At 41.0% G+C, this 22,616-nt stretch overlaps 1 protein-coding gene across 1 annotated transcript; it reads right to left on the bottom strand.

The window, feature by feature from the left end:
* Positions 1–1,701: 1,701 nt before the first annotated feature.
* On the bottom strand, positions 1,702–20,129 carry LOC306926582 (complement factor H-related protein 2-like). The gene is made up of 6 exons (XM_079505934.1): positions 20,005–20,129; positions 19,322–19,504; positions 8,899–9,090; positions 5,827–6,009; positions 3,897–4,070; positions 1,702–2,080 (listed from the first exon to the last, which is right to left on the bottom strand). The coding sequence occupies exons 1-6, from the start codon at positions 20,072–20,074 to the stop codon at positions 1,884–1,886; spliced, it is 999 nt and encodes a 332-aa protein (XP_079362060.1). The 5' UTR covers positions 20,075–20,129; the 3' UTR covers positions 1,702–1,883.
* Between the last annotated feature and the right edge of the window lie 2,487 nt (positions 20,130–22,616).

The raw sequence follows: 22,616 nt of genomic DNA, 5'->3' as shown, positions 1-22,616 counted from the left end.
AAGTTGCTTTCTGTGAGGAAATTTAGAATTATGTGGTTGATGATCATGCAGAGGATCTTTCCATGGTTTCTGTTTACACAAATTCTGCAGTAATTATTTGGGTCATATTTGTCTCCACTGACACGATATTTAGGAGTTTTAATATGGCCAGTTGACCAGATGGAACGCGTGCGCGCACACGCACACACGCACGCACGCACACACACACACACACACACACACACACACGCACGCACGCACGCACGCACGCACGCACGCACGCACGCACGCACACACACACACACACACACACACACACACACACACACACACACACACACACACACACACACACACACACACACACACACACACACACACACACACACACACACACACACACACACACACACACACACACAGCTCATTAGTGACATCTAGAGGATGTGGATCATTTGTAAATGTAAAACTGCTCCACACAAGACACAAGAGACCAGTCTATGACAGTGGTTTTCAACCCTTTTCATTCCAAGGCCCATTTTTTTAATTCAGCATTTGAGCCACGGACCAACATTTGTCGATGAGATTTACAGATTTTGTTAACGTTGGATAACAATTCTGTGCTATATTGATGTGGTAGCCTACCATTAGGAGAGATAACAGACAAACGTTGATCAAAATAACAATTCTTCTACATTCTCTAATTGCGTAGACTTCATTAAGTAATGCAGATGTTTAACAATAACAAGACCCGTAAGGTCCATTTGGTTTAATTTGACACTCTCAAGAGTTAAAGATCTATAAGTCCATTTGGTTACCAACTGTCCATCATTTAGCTGGGGACCACCTGGAACCCCCTCAAGGACCACTGGTGGTCCCCGGACCACTGGTTGAAAAGCACTGGTATATAACATCTATGATGCATGACCAAATTTGGGCAAGGTTTCAGCCCGAACAAAGCCCCATTGACTTCCAGTGTATCTCCAGTCTGTCCCCTATGTTGAAAACCGCCCAACAGATTGAACATTGTCATGCCACGGCTGCCATCAATCAAGTCCACTTACAGGGGAGGAAAATTGAACAAAAGGAAATGTATTAAAAGATTATAGCAATTAACTGTCACATTTATTATTGCGGTACTCCAATACATTATGCCGACTCCCATGTGCGCCTGCAGTGTGCCTGATGTATGTTGTTGTGCTATCCATTGCTATCGTGGGCACATGTGTGTGGGAAAGTGGGTTCTCAGACCACCCGCTATGCCTTATCATCCATTGCAATAATTGCTACCGTGGGCAAAATAGGGCCCTGCATATTGGCATATTGATGACCACTGCAGTATTTGAATTTAGATTTGACCATAATGTATGTTTTTCTTTTCTCTCTCTCTCTGATACACATAGGAAAGAAAAAGCTGAAAGTGCTACAACACACTGGGTTGCAAAGCCACACTATGTGGAGGTCCTGGAAAAGAAGAAAGAAAAAAATAAACACCCATCCTTCCCCAGAACAAATGTAGCCAAGGAGGATAAGCCATGTCTGTACCTAAATGATTCCATCATCACAATAAATAACTAAGTATTCTAATAGTAATTGCACACATCTTGTAGCTCTTGACGTTTACCAAATTTGTTTTTACTGAATGGATCATTTTGGACAGAGACAAAAAGACTGGGTTGAGAATAAAAAGAAGAGACCATGTTTTATTTAAATTGCTGCCTGCAAGTGAGTGCAGTGCAGACAGTCCAGGAGACAGTCCAGGAAATCAGTAGCCTGGTTTCCAGCCCATAGACCCCGCCCACTCCACTGAGCTCAGAGTCTGACAATCAGGCTAGGAAATCAGTGTATAATATTTTGCATTTATGAGGTTTGCACCCGACAGACAATTTGCTTATTTGTTCAGGCTACACTATAGGAGAACAAGAAGGCAGTGTTATCATACCATCAATACACTTCTGGCGCATAACCATGTTAGACCTATAGCCGTCTTTACAAACAAATGTAAAGTAGTCATTATGTTCTGCATAGAATTTATCTTGACCTGAACGACGGAATTGAATATTGTACTGGTTCAGATCTTCTTCAGTCACAGTGCAGGGTTCTGTAATGGAAGACAAGACGGGTGACATTAATGCATGATGAGCTGTTTGAAAATCACATAAATCGTTTCTTTCCCGTCAGTCACGCATCATCCCCATACATGTTAAGTCAGTCACTCATTATCCCCATACATGGGAATGCCCCCATATATGGTCTTGTGACATTATCAGTGATGTAGATCCCTGATGTCATAGTAAGTGCAGATTTGCTGTCGCAATTAAGCCCATATATGGAGATCCCTGATGTCATCAATATTGACCAGCAACTCTACATCTGACCTCAAACCCTTAGATCTCCATATATGGATATATGTCAGAATCTGTTCTGACATTCCATATGTTGATCCTTCCCCATCCATCCTTCCTCTTCGATGTCTCCCTTTTGACTGATACCTGTCCATTCAAACTCTAGACGGGCCTGCCCCAAAGTTATTAGTGCAGCCGCGCCCGGCAGCCGGCGAAAAGTAGAGTTGTCAACAGGCCCGAAAAAAACCCTGTACACTCAAGAGAATGTCCCTGCAGACTCCTCCCCACTTCCGTTTCGTCTTTACAGTCGCGCAGATTTATCCTAATATGAATAGAAATCATCTAAGCATAATCATCTAAGCTTGTTGCTTAGCAGAAAAGGAAATAAAAAAACAAGCTCTAAAGATATTTAAAAATATATTTTCGTGAATGGAAATGGCAGCTTCCTTACTCAGATTTCGGGAGGTGTAGTTTTATTTTTTTTATTTCAACCTTTATTTAGTTCTCGGAGAACACACTGAGACCCTCTTTTTCAGTGGTGCCGAGATTACAACACATCAACAATGTGTTTATGTGGGGGGGACAAAGAAAACAAAACCTAGACGAATAAAGTAAATTACTGGTAATAATAAAGGAACAAATAGTGATCAACTCAATTAAAACAGGTACAGTTGATATTTACCAACGTTGATATATCAAGTTGAAAGTGATATAGAGAAGGAAGAGAGCTGTACTTTAGTGAAGCCTGTAAGGTAGTTCCAGACTCTATATAGCATTCGGAGATTGTGGAATAGTTGTCTGGCTACGTGAGACTACTTGGGCAGCGACGCAGCGTGCCTTCAGCAAATTACTTTAACACTTCCGCTTGACTTCTTGCCTTCAATGGAGACATGTCGCTCCAATGAACTGCAGCGGCCAATGAGGCATCTATTCTTTTAATATCTATGACCCAGCGCATGAGGCGATTTCACATCCTTCTTCTGCGTTGGGAACAGAGTGCATTCTGGGATGCATTTATGCCATACGTGAACGCGGTGGGCCAAACACATGAACGAGTACCGTGCGTGCGGGCACGTGCGAGCGAGTCATGAACGAGCGCCGCCATTGTGTGTTGGCTCGGCCCGTTCATGTGATTGGCCCAGTGCCGCTCGAGCTGTAGTACCTACTTTCGGCCACCATGTCCATTCAGTGTTTCCTCTCGGTGACGTCTCTATGATGTATATATATATACTCCCAGGATAATGATTCAATATGACAGATCTTCAGACTACCGGGCGTCTCACCAATGTTTGTATTTTTTGCCAGGCATTGTTATATTACTAAATGTTTATAGCAGCAATGTGAACAATTCTTCATGACCTATTCCATATAATGCTCTTACATACAAATTCATAAACATTATGTTAACTAACTTGAAGTCATATTATCATCAACATCTCTAGAAATCCTCATTGAAATTCTGAGGATACGTCCCAGGTGCATCCATGCGATGTTTTTTTCTTTCTGATTATACAAAATGTAATAATAACAGATTTCATTTTATTATTATTATTTTTAAGAATAGTGACTTACTGAGGCATGTCACACGTCCAATCCATTGACCATTCTGGCAGGTGTGAGTTCCACTCGTGATGTAGTACCTCGGGCAGTCATAATGGACCTCCTCGCCATTGCTATACTGGGATCTACGTCTGCCTCTGAGTTCTGCGTCTTCAGGAATTAGTGGTTCTCCACAGCTGTTGGATTCTACAGTATGAGAACATCATGTTCAAAACAAACATCATTTTGACTGTTATTGGGTTTTGTGAAGCAAGACGTTCCACAGTATATACACCTGTTTTTGGTAAAGTTCTCCCTAGTTTGAGCACACACACACACACACACACACACACACACACACACACACACACACACACACACACACACACACACACACACACACACACACACACACACACACACACACACACACACACACTTGCCATGCACCTTTTATCGATTCTTATAAGTCTGTCCTCTACGTAGAGGACACACTGATGGATAATTTTGGATTATTGTAGATCTGTTATTTTGTGGGATTTGGTTACATGTTCCCAATAACTTTGTATCTTCATGCCCTGTGTGCCACTGAGTTTACATCTCATTTCTGCCCCAGCGTAAAACAGATAGTATTAAATCTCACTCTTCCCCAGCTGGCGGGTAGATAAAGAATTGTTTTGTTTCCCGATTGTCTGCCTCTGTGGAAAACATCATGTTATTCGACCTTGGTGCTTTGCCAGAGCAGACTAGTTGTCTCCTAGTTACGTTAGCTGGTTGTTAGTAACTTGGGCTGTGAACTACATTTACTTAAAGAACTACGATTCCCTTCGGTCACACTTCCGGGATTTTACCGGAAGTATAATTTGCCACGTATCCCAAGTGAACCTCCCGGCAATAGGTGTCGCCATTATTCACTTTTGGTTACCCTTTGAACTCAAATGCAGTACTTCCCCGTGTCAGAGATTGTTTTGATTTCATGTAGTATAAAATATGGTCACTGATGATGTGTCATTGAGAGATCTTTTTAACGCTGTACGGACCTGCCATTTCTCTCCCGATGTAATTGGTAATATATATCAAATGGAAAATCCTTATAGCTCTGGCGTGGAATGGTTCTTCTGTGTCTGTGTCAAATCCTCCTAAGGTATTCTGGTATACTCTGATACTTTTACTCTGCCTAATTCTCTCCTTTTAGTATTGTAGTTTTCCTCTAAAGTATTTATCCTTAAAAGGTTTAATAATATAGGATTACAGTTTTATAAGTTAACCTTATAACATTAAAGATAAAGTTTAAAAGGTTTTACAGTCCTTCTGACTTGAGTACTTGTACTCTATTACATTCTTACAAATTCTCCTCAACGGGACTCCTCCAGAGTCCAGATGATTGATTAGTTGATAATTCAAAGGTTATCTTAATAGTTTATGGCTCTACACGAAAGGGTCTGAGTATGTCCACTTTAACCACTTAGTTCTTGAAGCAGCAATGTTGCTGCGTCATAATTCGGACACTATGGTATTGGGCTTTTCATATTCATATTGGTAAATATGTATCATTAAATACATAACAAAATGGCCTTTCTCGCCATCTTTCCAACACACATCGGTTATGTGACAGTTCCAAATAACAGTATTGTAAACATCTCTATGGTTAAAGACACATTTTATAGTTTATATCAGAACAAATGGTCACAGGACCAAACCAAAGCTGAGGACATTTGTTATGATAAAAAGCTGTTATGCTAGTGAAAAGTATATGATCTTGCCCCTGCACCTTGAGACTGGTAGGTATAGAGGAGTTATAGAATAACGGATTTGCACTTACTGTGATATAAACAATATTGAGAATGAGTTCCATTTTGTTTTCTATTGCCCGTTGTATCATGAGAGCTACATCAAAAGTTATTTAACAGGTGTAAAAACATCACTGATGTGGTTAAGCGAACTCAAAGGAAAGGATTTTTACCGGAACAAATTGGAACTTTATCACTCCAAGTTCCAGTTGCTAGACATTCGATCTGTTCACTCCCTTGAAGATAAAGTCTACCATTGCACCGGAACTGTAACTTGTCGCCTTTCCCTGGTTGTCGGTGTCGGTTTCGGTTTGTTATTTGCAAATTGACAGGCAGTTCTGGAACTTCACAAGGAACTGTTTTGGGGGGAAATGGTCATTATTAAAAACAATATTTACAGTATATGAACCATACAGAAGAGACGAGGTGATCTGGAGATATAAGATTTAAGACACAAGACTAACTGATCTAACTGAACCACTCCAGGTCAGCTTGTTTCATTCTTGCAGTTTAGTTATGTATGGCACTTTGGCACACGATATAGACATGACACGCTGACATGACATGCTCTGCTCAATAGAGGATTTTTGTTTTTAGATCAGGATCTTCATGCCAACCCGTCTTTCATCTTGTGGCCAAGACATAACTACTGTAAATCTTCTATATTCCATGCATACACACAGCGTTGTGTCATCAGGGCGTCAATTTAGCTGGGGGGTGGAGCTTGGGGGAAAGCTCAGAGTTCTCCCAACCGGAATAAACAGTGGGGTGTTAAACACAGACTGCTTTAAATAATACTAATTTAAAAGTAGGCGTCATGGTTTGCCAGATCACAGGCACAGATCCTTGTTGCAGCTCGACAAGGATCACTACTTTAGAAAATTAAACAAGCTAGAGTCTGATTGGAATGTTTTTCTTGACTGCTGGACATTTACATTTTCTGTAGTATGATCAATTAAACTTCCATTTATTATCATTAATTCATCAATGATGTTTATAGAACACGTTTTTGTGAATTCTATGTAGGCTACCGACACCAGTTTGGAAGTGGGCCACTTCGAATTCACGACGTGTTCTAAACATTGATTTAATGGCTGTTGGTTTTTGATATTATGGTAAGTTTAATTGATCATATCTATAGAGTGTCTGTCTCTGCCAGGCGATTAAACACTTCTGCACAATATTTTGTAACATGAGGGAGATGGAGAGGGAAACAGATGAGTAACATCTGTAACATGAGGGAGATGGAGAGGGAAACAGATGAGTAACATCTGTAACATGAGGGAGATGGAGAGGGAAACAGATCTCCGATCTCAGTAGTGCTTGTGCAACTTGACTCCCATTATAAACCACTTGAACCCCAGTTTCTATATATTCTGGGGGGACATAAACCAAAGATCTCCAAGCTCACAACACGTCGCAACGCGATGCGCTGTGAGCTCATAATTATTGGTAACCCTGAACTAACCTCACGTCACCAGGCTTTCCACCTCGGAGGAAAGCCTGCCGTTGATATGGTTACGTCATGTTGTAGTCATTGTTTTGTAGTCATCAGGCCGGAACCCTCATTCTGGAACTTTCTCTCCCTCAAACCGGAAGAATAACAATAAAAGCGTGACTTTTTCCAGATTGAGGGTTCCGGTCTGATGACTACAAAACAATGACTACAACATGACGTAACGATATCATCCGCTCCCGACCGGATCATAAACCTGAAAAGCAATGCTGCTCAGGCTAGCCCTGAACTCTTTTACGCACCGTCTCCATTTACAGCCCTTACATCTACATAAACGTTCAGATTTAAAATGTAAAGTGCTCAACCCCAGGGTTGTGTTACAGCTGTTACAGTTCTCCTCTGGCGGGTATAACCATATATTCCGTATTGTTCAATAAAAAGCATTAATCAGATCCGTTTTCTCTGTTTCAACTACGCGGCCCTATCGGGTGACGAGGTGTACTGCATTCTGATACATTATAACTAAGAGAATTGGCCACCAATCGATTTCAAATGCTTTTTATTAGTTAGAAGATATGGGTGCTAATACGCACCCGAGGAGAATTGTAACATCTGTGGCCCTGGGGTGAGCACTTCATATTTGAAATCTGAACATTTATGTAGACGTTAAGTCGTTAACATTGTAAATGGAAAAAGTGCTTAAAACAGGTTGAAGTTCCGCCATGACAGACAAGCGCCATGTGAACCATGGCTAAATCGTCTCGTATTTCTTAATAATAAGTCAACTTTCCGCGGGCAAGTGAACGATTGCATTCCAGATGTCCTTCTGATGGATTTTTCTTGGTTGTCAATATTTCTATCGTCCAACAAATCGCTCTGAAAGTGATCCAAAGGATCTTAAGCTATATATACCTCTATGGGGAAGACCATTATTTTTCCCCCAGCCTAAAACTGGATGTGACGTTTATGGGCATTCCTTTCTATCTCTGTGTGTATGTAACAGTGACATACCTAGCCTATAAGGTCCTTTCTATCTCTGTGTGTATGTATATAACAGTGACATACCTAGCCTATAAGGTCCTTTCTATCTCTGTGTGTATATATAACAGTGACATACCTAGCCTATAAGGTCCTTTCTATCTCTGTGTGTATATATAACAGTGACATACCTAGCCTATAAGGTCCTTTCTATCTCTGTGTGTATGTATATAACAGTGACATACCTAGCCTATAAGGTCCTTTCTATCTCTGTGTATATATAACAGTGACATACCTAGCCTATATGCTTTGAAACATTGGGCTTAACCACTTAATCCGTATAGCCCGAGAAATAACCAGTGCAATTTGTTGAGCTATTTTTAGCTAATGTTCCCCCCAGAATATGGAAGCTGGGGTACAAGTGGTTAAAATAGAGGACATATATACAATTGATGTTGCTTCAGTAGCATGAATTATTCTATCGAACTTTAGACTAAAGAAACATTGTAAGGTATAAACAATCTTATAATTCCATGTTTTGGTCATACATAGCCTATTAGTTACATGTTAATAACATGTCAATCATTTTAACAATCAGATCCCCGGTTCACTGTGAATTCATACTATAGAGAGGGCTGCAGTATTTGGCAAACATTTAAGTGAAATTTGATTCGTGATTGAATATGATGATTTCACTAATGATCAGCAATTGGGAGACAATAGTAGAAATGTACTGCCTCCTACTATTGCCTGATAACTCAGGCACATTTGACTATATGGATATTGCTTTAATGCTAAGACTATACTGTACCTTCACAAGAAGGAAATGCATCGTTCCACTGTCCATTTTCTCCACATGTCAGCTCTGATTTGCCATTCAGTCGTTTCAGAGGATCGAAACAGCGGAATATTAGAGTGTGGCCAAATTGTATACGGTCATTGTTTGCTGGCAGATCATCAATAATAATCTGTTCATCTGCAGGCGGTCGGGGGCAGCTCACATCTAAGACATAGCACAAACAAATATGGAAAGACGGTTAACCAGCTATACAAAGAGGGCTACACTCTCAGCATGTCTAGGAAACGTGGATAAATCACAAGGACTATGGAGCTGCCTTGTGTGTAAAGGAGAGGAAGTGAGACAGACAGACAGACAGACAGACAGACAGACAGACAGACAGACAGACAGACAGACAGACAGACAGACAGACAGACAGACAGACAGACAGACAGACAGACAGACAGACAGACAGACCATGTTTTTTGGGTAGGTGAATATTGTGTAATAGGTGAAAGGACATGCATATTTGCCCTTCTTGAGATTGTTGAGTTTGTTTGTCAAACATTAGGCCTTGCTCCATATAGTGACTATGCTTTCCCGTGTTCCGCCTTCCACATGGGTTGTGTTCAATAGTCAGAGGTAAATGTCATCATTTATTTTATATAATAGATCTGTTAGATTATTCTTGAATAAAACATTGTAATTATGGGGGGAAATCCTTGTCTCAGTCACTTTATTGTCACATGTATTGGTATTGAGAATCTGGTGAGTTTTCAGTTGAGTTGAATATTTGAATATTTGAGTTTGTGTGACTTAAAACTTCTAAACCCAAACAGGGTCACAGTCCAGCCACACTTATCAACAACACAGGGAGCCCCAGCCTAAAAGTTGTGCTTCTCCCAACATCTCAGTATAGTTTCATAGCAATCTGGCTGACTCTTGAGTTCATCTTCTGGGGAGCATGAATGTGCACAGCTAATTCCATGGCAATCCAGTGGATAGTTTCTTAGACACAGTGTTCAGGACCAAAGTCAAAGTGGACCAACATTGCCATCCTTAGAGCCCCAGCACTAGCAGGGCTGAAAAAAGGTTTGATGTCTGGAGAGGGGTGCAGTATCTTGTAAAACAGTAAAAATGTAACTAAAATGTGTGTGTGTTTTATTTTTGATGGAATATGATTTCACCAGTGATCAACAAATGTCCAGATCAACAGTTCCTTCACTTGACTGGTAACTCACATTTAACGTACATTTGGCAATTATTGATCAAACGACTATACTGTACCTTCACAAGAAGAAGGAATTGGATGGTTCCACTCTTCATTCTGACCACATGTCAGCACTGCCTCTGATATTCCACTCATTTTTTTCCCACGGGCGTGACAGCTGAATGTTAGATTGTGGCCAGGAGGCATGGGACCATCGTTGTCTGGCAGACCTTGGATATTAATGTCACCACTTGCAGCCAGTCCGGGCCTGGGGCAGCTCTTAGCTTCAATGCACAAACAAACATGGAAGGACAGTTAGCTTAGCTAAATGATAGTGAGGAACCAAATGGACCCTTACGGGTCTGTAACTCTGAGAGTGTACTAGGGTCCATTTGGTTCCAAACAGGCGAACCGGCATGAATCGCAGTCTGGATAGTTGACAGAAGTGTGCTTGAGGCCTGTGAGCCTTTAGCGATTCAAATAAGGCTGTGTTCAAATTCACCGCTTCATCTTGAAGAAACTTTTAAATGAACTTCCCGGTTCAAACATCAAGATATGCATGAGCGAAAAACGCGCCCGTCAGAGCGTGCCTGTGTTCGTTCAACTTCCGTGCATATAAGACCACTTAGCCTCGAAGTGTTTAAAAAGTTTATTTTCTTAATTATGCTATGGTTATATTTTGGAAAGGTTATCACCGGGGCTGGATACATGCAATCACTCTATGAGCGACGCGTTGTTTTGGAGTTTGCAACTGGACTCCAGTGACAAAAAGCAAAGCAAAGTTACTATATTTACCCAGGGTATCTGGGCTAAGCTCAAGAACTTGTTTCCAGCCAGGCCCTGCTCATAGAACATTTCATGGTAGTGGTTCAATGCCTTGCTCAAGGGCACTTCAGCGGTGGTAATTTTAACGTGTCGGACTGCTGATTCGAACTGGCGACCTTCCGGTATCAAGACCGCTCCGCAATCCGTTCGGCCACCGCTGCCACTAATAGAATGTAACCACATAGAACCGCTGACCACATAGAATGTAAGCCTATCCATTATAAGACATGACTACAAGACCAACTGATCTAACTGAACCACTCCAAGTCAGCTCGTTTCATTGTTGCAGTTTAATTATGTATGGCACTTTGGCACACGATATAGACATGACACGCTGACATGACATGCTCTGCTCAATAGAGGATTTTTGTTTTTAGATCAGGATCTTCATGCCAACCCGTCTTTCATCTTGTGGCCAAGACATAACTACTGTAAATCTTCTATATTCCATGCATACACACAGCGTTGTTCCCTCCTCCGCGTCATCAGTGCCCATACCCGGTTCGCCTGTTTTGAGGCTTACATTGCATCATATCACACAAAGATTTGTGTTGAAGCATGCTAAAATACCCATACCCAAGGGAAACCCTTCATGCACCTCTCTTCCAGTGTTGCGAGATTTTGTGAGAGAAATATACAACCAGGTCTAGGAAAACAAGCCCAAACAAAGCAACTATAGGTCACATGAGCACTTTAAACCTATAGTTTAACTGTATACACCGGCAATTTGAAAATAGCCGGTCTTTACAGAAAAAGAAGCCCAAAGTTGCTTATAATAAGCGGACATGGCAACAATGTTCTCTTCCCACTAGTGCAAGGCAAGTCTCCAACAGTCCAAACACATCATGCAGGCAGCAGGAACGTGCAGAGTGTTAGAGAGGCAGGGGCTGAAATCCCGTAAGAGGGCACTTTTGGACAAAAATAGCGAAAATGGCAGATCTACAAGCTCGCAACGCGGCGCAACGCGGTGCGTTGTGAGCTTGTAGATCAGCTATTTTCGAGGCTCAAATCCAGTACTCTTTCGCTAGTGGAGATGCGGTGTAACGACATGGATTTCTAAACGAATTTGTTCAATGCAAAATACTGTGTTCAAGTTCAGGAGACTTCGTGGGGAAAAAAAGCTGAATGCTGCCTTCCGGCAATGGCATGGTAAATGCTGCATTCGTGGTCTGGAAAGGGCAGTTGTTTTATAGACAGGTAAAAGGGCAGGGGCTGAAGCCCCTGTTGATGTCTATGTGTGCACGTCCCTGGCAGGCAGTCTGGGAAAATCACGCCACCTCGCCCATCCACTGTATGACTCACACACACATCTGCCTGCCCCACTACCAGACCTTAGAGCAGGGGTTCCCAAAGTGGGGTCCGGGGACCCCTAGGGGTCCTTGAGAGAGTTCCAGGGGGTCCCCAGCTAAATAATAATTAGGAACCAAATGGACCCTTATGGGTCTGTAACTCTCAGAGTTAAATTGACTTTGATTTTACAATATACATTGGGGTCCCAGAGATAGAAATGCCATTAAATGGGGGGTCCGTAGCCTAATTTAGGTCAAACCTTGTGGGTCCTTGAACTGAAAATCGGTGAAAATCACTGCCAGAGCCATAATATCTTCTCTCATGGGGGTCCCTGACATATATTTTCAAATGGGGGTCCACGGGCTAATGAGTTCCTTGACATGAAAAAGTTTGGGAACCACTGCATGCCCTAGAGGTTGTAGATTTTGTGATATCTTGTTTTAGGACCAAACTAGTGAAAATGTTGGCCCAAAGTTCACCAAAAGCAGTAGCTTTATCAGCCGTTTCATGGCAAGTTGGCAACCCAGCCAGTAGTTTTCAAGATATCTTGACCAAAAGTGTTGGACAGAGTTTTGTCAGTGCTCTTACGGAATGGTCTATGAAAAACAAGTCATGGGGGCCTGTTTCTAGATATTCATCATGACACACACAACAGTAGCAGCATGTTTACAAAAGCTTGTTGTTAATGTTAATGTTAATGTTAATGTTAATGTTAAATGCTGTTTGAAATAGCCAATACTCACATATACATTTAAGGTTCTTTTGCTCCCAATAACCATTTTCGCATTTAATCTTGTCCTCCTCCCCTTCCATTTTATATTCATGGCGGCATTTATATTGTACCACCGTTCCATGCAAGTATTCCTTCTGATAATCACACATGACAATTGCATCTTTAACCTTTGATGGTGGCCCGCAAATGTTTTCAATGGCTGCAAGAGATGAAAATACGTTTAAGATCACACTTGCAACAGCATCATTTAAAATATTATTAGAACTTAGAAATTTGAATGGGGATGTCTTACGTTTACAGATTGTGTATTCGTTGTCCCATTCTCCATCCTTACAAGTTATTTCACTTATAGTATTGTTTAACTCGTATCCCTCCACACAAACAACTGGAATGCCTTGGCCTTCTCTATAGTCATCATTAGCAGGTTTCCTTATTGCTGCATGAGGAATCTGAGGTATTTCACCACATTTATCCCTACCTAGAAAATAAATACATACATTATAAAATAGCTCAAGGCTCTATTGCTGATTACTTACGCAGTGGTGTCCAGTTAGAACTTAAACCAGGATGCTTCGACTTCTGCCTTCTCCCTGAAGCCGACCCTTGTTATATATTCTCCGACTATGCTTGTCAGCCAGTTAGATCTATCCATATATGGTTCTACCACATCTATCTGATATCAGCACTATGTCGGCTCGGGCCAAATATAGGGATTGTCATACTAGACATGTCATATGTCATATAGCCCAACGTCCTAGTCGGATATCCCCATATATGGGGACTAAATATCCAATGAGCAACTACTCAGATCCAAACATGACTGGAAGTGAGAGTCTTCGTTACATTCATATAAGATTAAGTTGTCATATCATGGTGAAAAAAGCTCAACAAATATAATCAAAATAGTTGTTTCCAAAAATGGAGTTTGAAATCTGTTTCTGTAGAGAAATACTCCAGTTACTCTGTTCTCTAATTATGGTCCCCATTAGCCACATCAGAAAGATGAACAGAAAATGTGTGCTATGGAAGATTATATAAGAATAAAGTAAACTAAACTAGTATCTAATACCATAACGATATAATTATAAGTGTCTCTCACACACACACACACACACACACACACACACACACACACACACACACACACACACACACACACACACACACACACACACACACACACACACACACACACACAAATCAGCTTTAGTTGATTGAATTTATATCCTGTTTATTACATGGACTACAAATATGAAAGTCCCTTACCAATACATCGTGGAGTTTCATTCCACGCACCGTCATTGCATGTCGCGTTACCCCACCAGCCTTTGTAGAAAGGCTTATAGTTTGTGTTGCAGCTGTAGAACAGTTTTACATTTCCATCCGAAGGAAATCCAAATCCATGTTCAACTGCAGGTTTACAAGTTCTTGTGATAGCTAGGGGAATTCAAGGTGAGAAAAATAAATAGCAGAATCCGATGCATCGCCATCCCGACTATGTGGCTTCCGCATGCGGTTAGGTTTAGGGTTATAGGGTTAGGGACAGTGTTAGTAATGTGGCGAGTCGGAATGGCGAAGCATCAATGTGCAATTATTCCAATGTCTCTTTTTATAATTTTTTTGTTCTGTGCACTATCCCCATGATTCAGCACTAGTGCAGGAAATATGGTTCAAATCTGGGGTAGAAGAGGAAAGTTACATTAATGGAGGTCAGTCACCTAAAAGTTTTTTGTCAGTCAGTCAGTCAGTCAGTCAGTCAGTCAGTGTATCACTCAAAATCCCCATACTTGGGGAAAGCCCCCATATATGGTGCCCAGGTCTCGTGACATCACATGACATCATCAGTGATGTAGATCCCTGATGTCATAGTAAATGCGACCTGCAGTCGCAATTTAGCTCATATATCAATATTGGCCAGCAACTCTACTTCTGACCTCAAACCTCAAACCCTTAGATCTCCATATATGGATATATGTCAGAACCTGTTCCATATGTTGATCCTTCCCCATCCATCCTTCCTCTTCGATGTCTCCCTTTTGACTGATACCTGTCCATTCAAACTCTAGACGGGCATGCCCCAAAGTTATTAGTGCAGCCGCGCCCGGCAGCCGGCGAAAACTAGAGGTCTCAACAGGTCCGAAAAGTAAAGCCTGGCCCTACCTGGGCCCGCAACAAACCCTGTACACTCAAGATACTGCCCCCGCTGCCACCCTTAGATCTCCATATATGGAGCTGACCTATGTTCTGACATTCCATAATGTTGATCTGACCACATCAAACCCTGTACACTCAAGATACACTCCATACAGTATATGGCCAGTACAGAATTCATTCCATAATTATGTTGATCTGACCCCCCCAAGCAAAAACGCCAGCGCTCGCCCAGCAGTCTGCTGTCACCCAGGCTTATATGTTGATCTGACCCCCCATTCCAAAGCGCCAGCACTCGCCCATAGTCAGCTGTCACCCAGGCGGATGCGTGCACGCGACCTCGCACTTCAGGCATCTTATATATATTACTTACCGTATATTACAATACTTGAGTTAGGGCACGCTCACACCGCACTTTTATTCTACCTATGAGGGCGGATTCTGCCAATGCATTTCAAAGGGAATGAATGTTTTTAATGCATTCTATTATTATTACCATTATTATTATTATTATTATTTATTTATTTTGCAAATCCGCAAATGGCAGAAAACCACTCCATTCCCATTGAAATGCATTGGCAGAATCCGCCCTCATAGTACAGTAGGTAGAATAAAAGTCTGGTGTGACTGTGCCCTTAATCTTATTCACCTTACCTTCACATATGGGTTTTGGTGCCCATCCATCTCTGGTGCATCTTGCTTGACTCCACCTTGCTGCAGACAAACAGCGATACCTGACCATTTCCTGGAAACGATATTCCATCTTCCGTGGATTCTCAATCCCATCATTTGGAATATCAGGTTTCTTACATTTAATTTCTATAAGAAAATAAATGGTATCAAGAAGAGGTCTGCACACTGACTGGATATTTGTATGGCAGCTCACACACAGATTGTGTCACCATCACAATACCTTCACACAGTGGTTTTGGTGCCCACCCATCCCTTGTGCAAGTGGCAGTCTTTCTGACATCCGTGGCTTTGTAGCCTGTGTTACATGTATAAGTCACAGTGTTATCCAGCTTTCTCATTCGTCCATACCAATCATTAGTCGAAGCCACGCCAGTTTCATAACGCAGGGTGTTACATGTTATTTCTGAATGAGAAAGAGAGAAAAATGACATGTTAGTGGGAATAATTTCCCAGTAAACCGAGATTATAACTAGATAAAGTGCCCCTCTGGGCACAGGTCTCCACCAGGGCAGGTCAGGTTGTGGCCTCCTGGTGACGCTATAACAGGCCAATGTGAAAAGGGTGGGATATATTCCTCAGCCTAGTAGGAAAGTCTGTGAAAGATTTCACGTAAATTGCACGCTGAGTTCATGATTTGAGGCTTTTTGTTCAAAACGGGCCAATCCTGCAAACTTTGAAAGCCAATGTTAGCCCAATTAGGATGGAATATGAAATATCGGACAGATCCGTCTTGAACACATGACTATAGAGATAGGGTGTAAGGATTTGCGGGATTTTTTGGACAGAATCTGGAGGAGTAATATAAAAAAATTTGTTTTTCAAATGTCGGCCTGGAGTCGTTTTGGAAATGTTGGGGCAGAGGTTCATCGTTGGCATCCAGGGAGTGTGTGTGCAAAACTTGGCATCGACAGGGTTAACGGTGCCGGAGATTAGCTGGTAACAGACGGACACACTCACACTCACACACACACACACACACACACACACACACACACACACACACACACACACACACACACACACACACACACACACACACACACACACACACACACACACACACACACACACACACGGACGGAGTGCAAAACATACTCTCTCCCCATGCCTTCGGCCTGGTGGAGACAATAATAGTAATCAAAACCTGATAGATAGAAAATAAAACAATAGCATATCACTTTGCTCCTTGTGTAGCACATAGTCATTCAGTACTGTACCTTCACATACAGGTGATATTTCCCATTCTCCATTCTGTCGGCAGGTAATCACTTTAGTGCGTTCACTGTGGCTACCAATAAAGTAACGACTGTCACATATTACTGTTACTGTATCATCAGGTGAGAATAGACTCATGCCATCAGGTTCATAACGGGTTCCTGGGATTGTAGTCAGTGACAGTGACAGTGTACATGTCACAGCTGAAATGGTTGGGAAATCAAATGCGTTAGATTTAGGCTGTAGTTTGTTACAATAAACGGGACCAGCATGAATTATTGTTTGTCATACTTCAACAATTTAACAAGGTGTATCAATCCATAGTATGATAGTATGAGGTATTGATTTTTTCTTTGCAAATATACAGTACCTAATACTTATGAGTGGACAATAAAAACAGAAACATAAATCATATTGTGTACGAATTTGATATATTTCTACAGTTGACAAAGCTTTTATATGGTAATAGTAAAAATAAATAATAATAAGGTCTTACCTCCAGCAGTCACTGCATTCAGGGTATGCACCCATATGAAAAGGAGACAGCTTTGCGTTATCACATGCATTTTTGCACATTAAAACATCCAAACAGTTGAATTTACAAGGACAATTATTGCTCTCTGATTTGCATAAATGATGTGTTCTACGTAGTATTGCGTTGGTATTGATTAATTATGACTGGAGTGAGCTGAATGATAGGAAAACACACCAATTCAATTTCAATTCAATTCAAAGGGCTTTATTGGCATGAGAAAACATAAGTTTACATTGCCAAGGCAAAAAGTGGAACAATACGATCAAAACAAAATGTATGTAGCCCACAATTGAAAGTCAGAATCTCCAATAAATCAATTTCTATTTTGAATTTGCACATAATGCAGGAGGCAGCAGGAGGTTCATGCTTTACTAAAAACGTGTGCTTCCAAACTCCAAAACTCCAATAAAATCACCAGGAAGCAGCTCATAACATATCTACAGTGGATTTGTATGAAACAAACACTTTTCAGATAGAAAGAGGATAATTCAAACTTTTCGCACAGCTGCAATGTTGGTGAGTTTGTTTAATACAATCAGACCTGACTTTTCTGTTTGGATGAATGGGCTTAATGGGAAATTGTATCTAGTTAGCACCTTACTGGCAAGATTCTGCTTCCTGCATAAGGTCAATAGAAGTCTATGTAGAAGAGCCGCCATGGACCATATGCAGACCGTGGCCATCTTGTCTTACCATATCAGTTAATGGCAAGGTGCTAACAAGGTGCAACTTCCATTGGCAGCCCATTCATCCAAACAGAAAAGTCCTATCTGATTGCATTACACAACATCAAACTCACCAACATTGCAGCTGTACGAAAAGCTTGAATTATTCTCTTTCTATCCTCAAAGTGTTTGTTTCATAAAAATGCACTGTAGACATGTTATGAGTTACTTTCTGTTCTTGCAGGTGATTCTTTTTCTAAGTGTTGCAGTTTGGAAGTGCTCGTTAGATATCACTCAACTGCCCTGCGTACCACCTGTTTTGAATCAGCATGACACGGGAAACCAATGTTACTGAATTAAGGTAAATAATAACCAGACAGCAACACAAAAGAAGAGACATTGCATTAAGACAGTAATATAAATGGAACAAAAATAATAATAACATCCTCCTGATGACACCTGTCACACATCAGACCCTTGTGTCAAATTTAATCGAATGCTTTTTTGAAGTCAACAAAGCAGGAGAATGATTTGCTTTTGTTTTTGTTTATTTGGTTGAGGGTGTAAATGTGGTCTGTTGTGCGATACTTTGGTACAAAACCAATTTGTGTTTTGCTCAGGAAGTTGCTTTCTGTGAGGAAATTAAGAATTATGTGGTTGATGATCATGCAGAGGATCTTTCCAAGGTTTCTGTTTACACAAATTCTGCAGTAATTATTTGGGTCATATTTGTCTCCACTGACACGATATTTAGGAGTTTTAATATGGCTAGATGGAACGCTCGCACGCACGCACGCACACACGCACGCACGCACGCACGCACGCACGCACGCACACACGCACACACACAAACACACACACACACACACACACACACACACACACACACACACACACACACACACACACACACACACACACACACACACACACACACACACACACAATCACACACAATTATTGTTGTTATTGTTGTTGCTTATTTATTTGTAGCTATAGTCCATAGCGTTAGAAGGAGAACTCCTCAATGCTATGGACGACCAGAGCTAATTTATTTGCAATAACTGCTTGAACTTAGTTCAAGTCATTGTTCATAATATGTTTTCTAAATACAGTAGTAGAAAGGTAAGGTAACTTACCTTCACATTTAGAACCTTGATGATACCAGCCATCAAGCATGCACCTTAATTTGAAGAATCCCACAAAGCCAATCTGACAACCCACTCTGACTTGTGCTCCAGGACCATAGGACTGCTCCAGACCAGATACGTCAAAATTTGAGTCATAATCGGGACCGTTTATAAAGTCTTCAAGTTTACAATCTGGACAATAAAAAGAGAAAATCATATTGTGTACCAATTTGGCATATTTCTACAGGTTTGATGACAAAGCTGTTAAAAAAGGATAAAAACAAATGGGATGGACTTTGCCGGGGTAGACTTTGCAAACAAAATTATACTCATTAAACATGGTCAAAGAGCAAAACTGAATAACGGTCCTGGTTATGCAAATGCTGGTGTAACTTTAACTTTCTCTCCATGCAGTACATTTTAAGCAATAGGTAGACCACAGAATAAATTACAACCTAAAAAAACACTCCATACCGTTAGAAGTATAACTGTTTGAACTTAGTTTAAGTCATTCTTCATAATATTGTTTTCCAAAATTGTAGAATTGATGGTAACTTACCATATAGTTATATAAAGTCTTCAAGTTTACAATCTGGACAATAAAATAAATCATATTGTGTGCCAATTTGACATATTTCTACAGTTGACAAAGGTTATATGTTAATTAGTAAAATAATTAAATTAGGTCTTACCTCCAGCAGTCACTACATTCAGGGTATGCACCCATATGAAAAGGAGACAGCTTTGCGTTATCACTTGCATTTTTGCACATTAAAACATCTAAACTATGTGAGAACAGTTGAATATACAAGGACAATGCTCTGTGATTTGCTCTGTGATTTGCACAAATGATGTGTTCTATTCCCTCCACACAATGCAGGGATTAAGCGTGGAAGTGACCACACACTGCCTTATATGACTTACTGGAACCATGATGAAGTCAGCTGAATTGGATTGGCTGAGGGTGTTGTGGTCTGTCACTGTCAGAACATATGTCATTTTTCCCTGAGCTGTCCTGTGTGTTCCTGGTTCGTTGTTTCCGTGCTCCTCTGAAGGTTTGATTTTTGGACTTTATGTTTTCCGCGCTTGCATTGTGCTTGTAAAGTTTTTGCAGTTGTGGCATTTTGGCATTTTTTGGTTTCCCTGAGCTTGAAGATATAAGTCTTTGTTTTTTTAGCTGCCTCGTGCTTTAATACATTTATTTTGAACCTTACTGTTTTGAGACTCTGCATTGGGTTCAGTCATCCTGATATCACAACAGAGGGATCGTGGAATGTTTCAACATACAGGACTTTATTTGTGGCGTAATGCATTATAAATACACATGATCTAAAATGGTACCGGTAAACAAAATAATAAAACAGCAGACCAGACACAAATTAGTGTAATTAAATATGGCTAATCATCTACAGTGAGCTTTTTCCCTGAGGTATTCCATGCATGATCATGTTTATTTTTGACTAAACGGCTAAACAACACTGGAAATCATTTGCAGTAAGCAAGAGTTCATATGGGTTCATGTCAATATCACCACACAGGATATTAACCTTGCTATACCTTGCTTTCTTTTCTTTGTGAAAAAACAACCTGTTAAACAAGTTTTAAAAATAAATCGTATGATATTCCCCATTAAATCGATTTTGTTTTTATTTGGGTTTTCCCAATTATACAACTTATTTGAATACTTTACAGAAGTAAAGTATTGTGCTGGTGAGTATTGATTAGTTATGACTGGAGTGACCGTTTTGCACACACACACGCGCACGCGCGCACACACACACACACACACACACACACACACACACACACACACACACACACACACACACACACACACACACACACACACACACACACACACACACACACAAATCTCTGTATCTGTCTGTCTGTGCGTCTGTCGCTTTTACGCCCATGTATTGTGACACTGGCACATAAATGTGTAAAGAAATGTACAGTATTTCCTGTCCCGGTATGAAAGAAAATGAAACATAACATATTGGGTGATAAGAAGGTATCAGGCAGGAATGAGGCAGGAATATATTGGTTAAGATATGGTTGAATATTTAACCCCAAAGATGTAGTGTACGGAAAATATGTTTTGTTTGTATTGTTAAACCACAGGCATTCATTTTCTGTTGACAAGGTTTGATCATAGGAGGAGCAGTGAGGAAAAAGCATGTTAGCAATAGTTCCAGGAAGTGAGGTACCATGCAGGAACATCTATAAAAGTACAGGAAGTGAGGGGGCCAGGGGTTCCATTTTAGGTAGCAAAAAGAGTGTTTGGTGGTGGTTTGTCAAAGAGACTCTTTTAAGGCCAATACTAACCATAATCAGAAATTGATGAACCACATAGTAGTGGCCCGAACCACCTAACTCCTTTCCAGGTGAAGAAGCAGCGACTTGTAGTGGCAATTTTAGAATGTCAATTATAACTATTAAATATATAAGTAGTACCTTGTTTTCCATTCAGTCAAATAGGATGGACTATCACAAATACGCATTCGGACTGACCGACAGCTGTCACCTGACAGCTGAATTAGTTTCCAAGCCAGGCAGAAGGTGTTACTATTGCCAAATAGATCTCATTTTTCCATCCTACTGTAAAACACCATGTCAGCAAATATACATTGGGATAACTATTCCTGTCAGAGCAAAAAGGAGACTACCAATACAGCTGTCAAATCTGACAGCTGGAGTTCCCATGCTCACGAAGACCATTGTCAACAAAGGTGTTGCTAGTGGTGTGCTCTCTCATCTTAGCTTGGATGAGAATAGCATGTTGTTTCCTGCTTGCTTAACTCCGACCATAAACGGAGATGTAGTGAGACCACCTGTTATTATCTATCCATGTCCTGTTGTATTTGAATAAAACACCTGTCACTGACTGTCAATTTGGGGGTGTGTGGTTGGGAAATAAAGGGGAGGGAAAGGGACAACTTGGGGAAGAACGGGGTGATGCTTCACTTTTGACTGGACGACGATGAGCAACCATGCGACCATTCTGCTGTACTGAGATGATCGGAGCAATGAATAAAGAACGATGATGACCATATGCCGGGCTCCTTGTGCTGTGTCGTGCCTTCACCTCCCTCTGCTGATTGCCAATGATGGGGCCTCATAATTTCCTTAACAAATGACGCAGTGACGCAGGGCCGATATCTTGTCTTCACCATAGATGAGTACTTGGTACAAAAAAACCGACAATTTTAAAGATGGGGGCAAAGCAGAGCCGAAAGAGACTTCGACAAGAAATGAGCGACGCACAGCAAAGGGAGGCGATACTTCGACTCCAACTAGAGGA

Source organism: Electrona antarctica (genome assembly GCF_951216825.1).
Source record: "Electrona antarctica genome assembly, chromosome: 7".
Classification (NCBI taxonomy): domain Eukaryota; kingdom Metazoa; phylum Chordata; class Actinopteri; order Myctophiformes; family Myctophidae; genus Electrona; species Electrona antarctica.
Note: the sequence above shows the minus strand (reverse complement) of the source record. Positions and strands in the feature narration are given on the sequence as shown.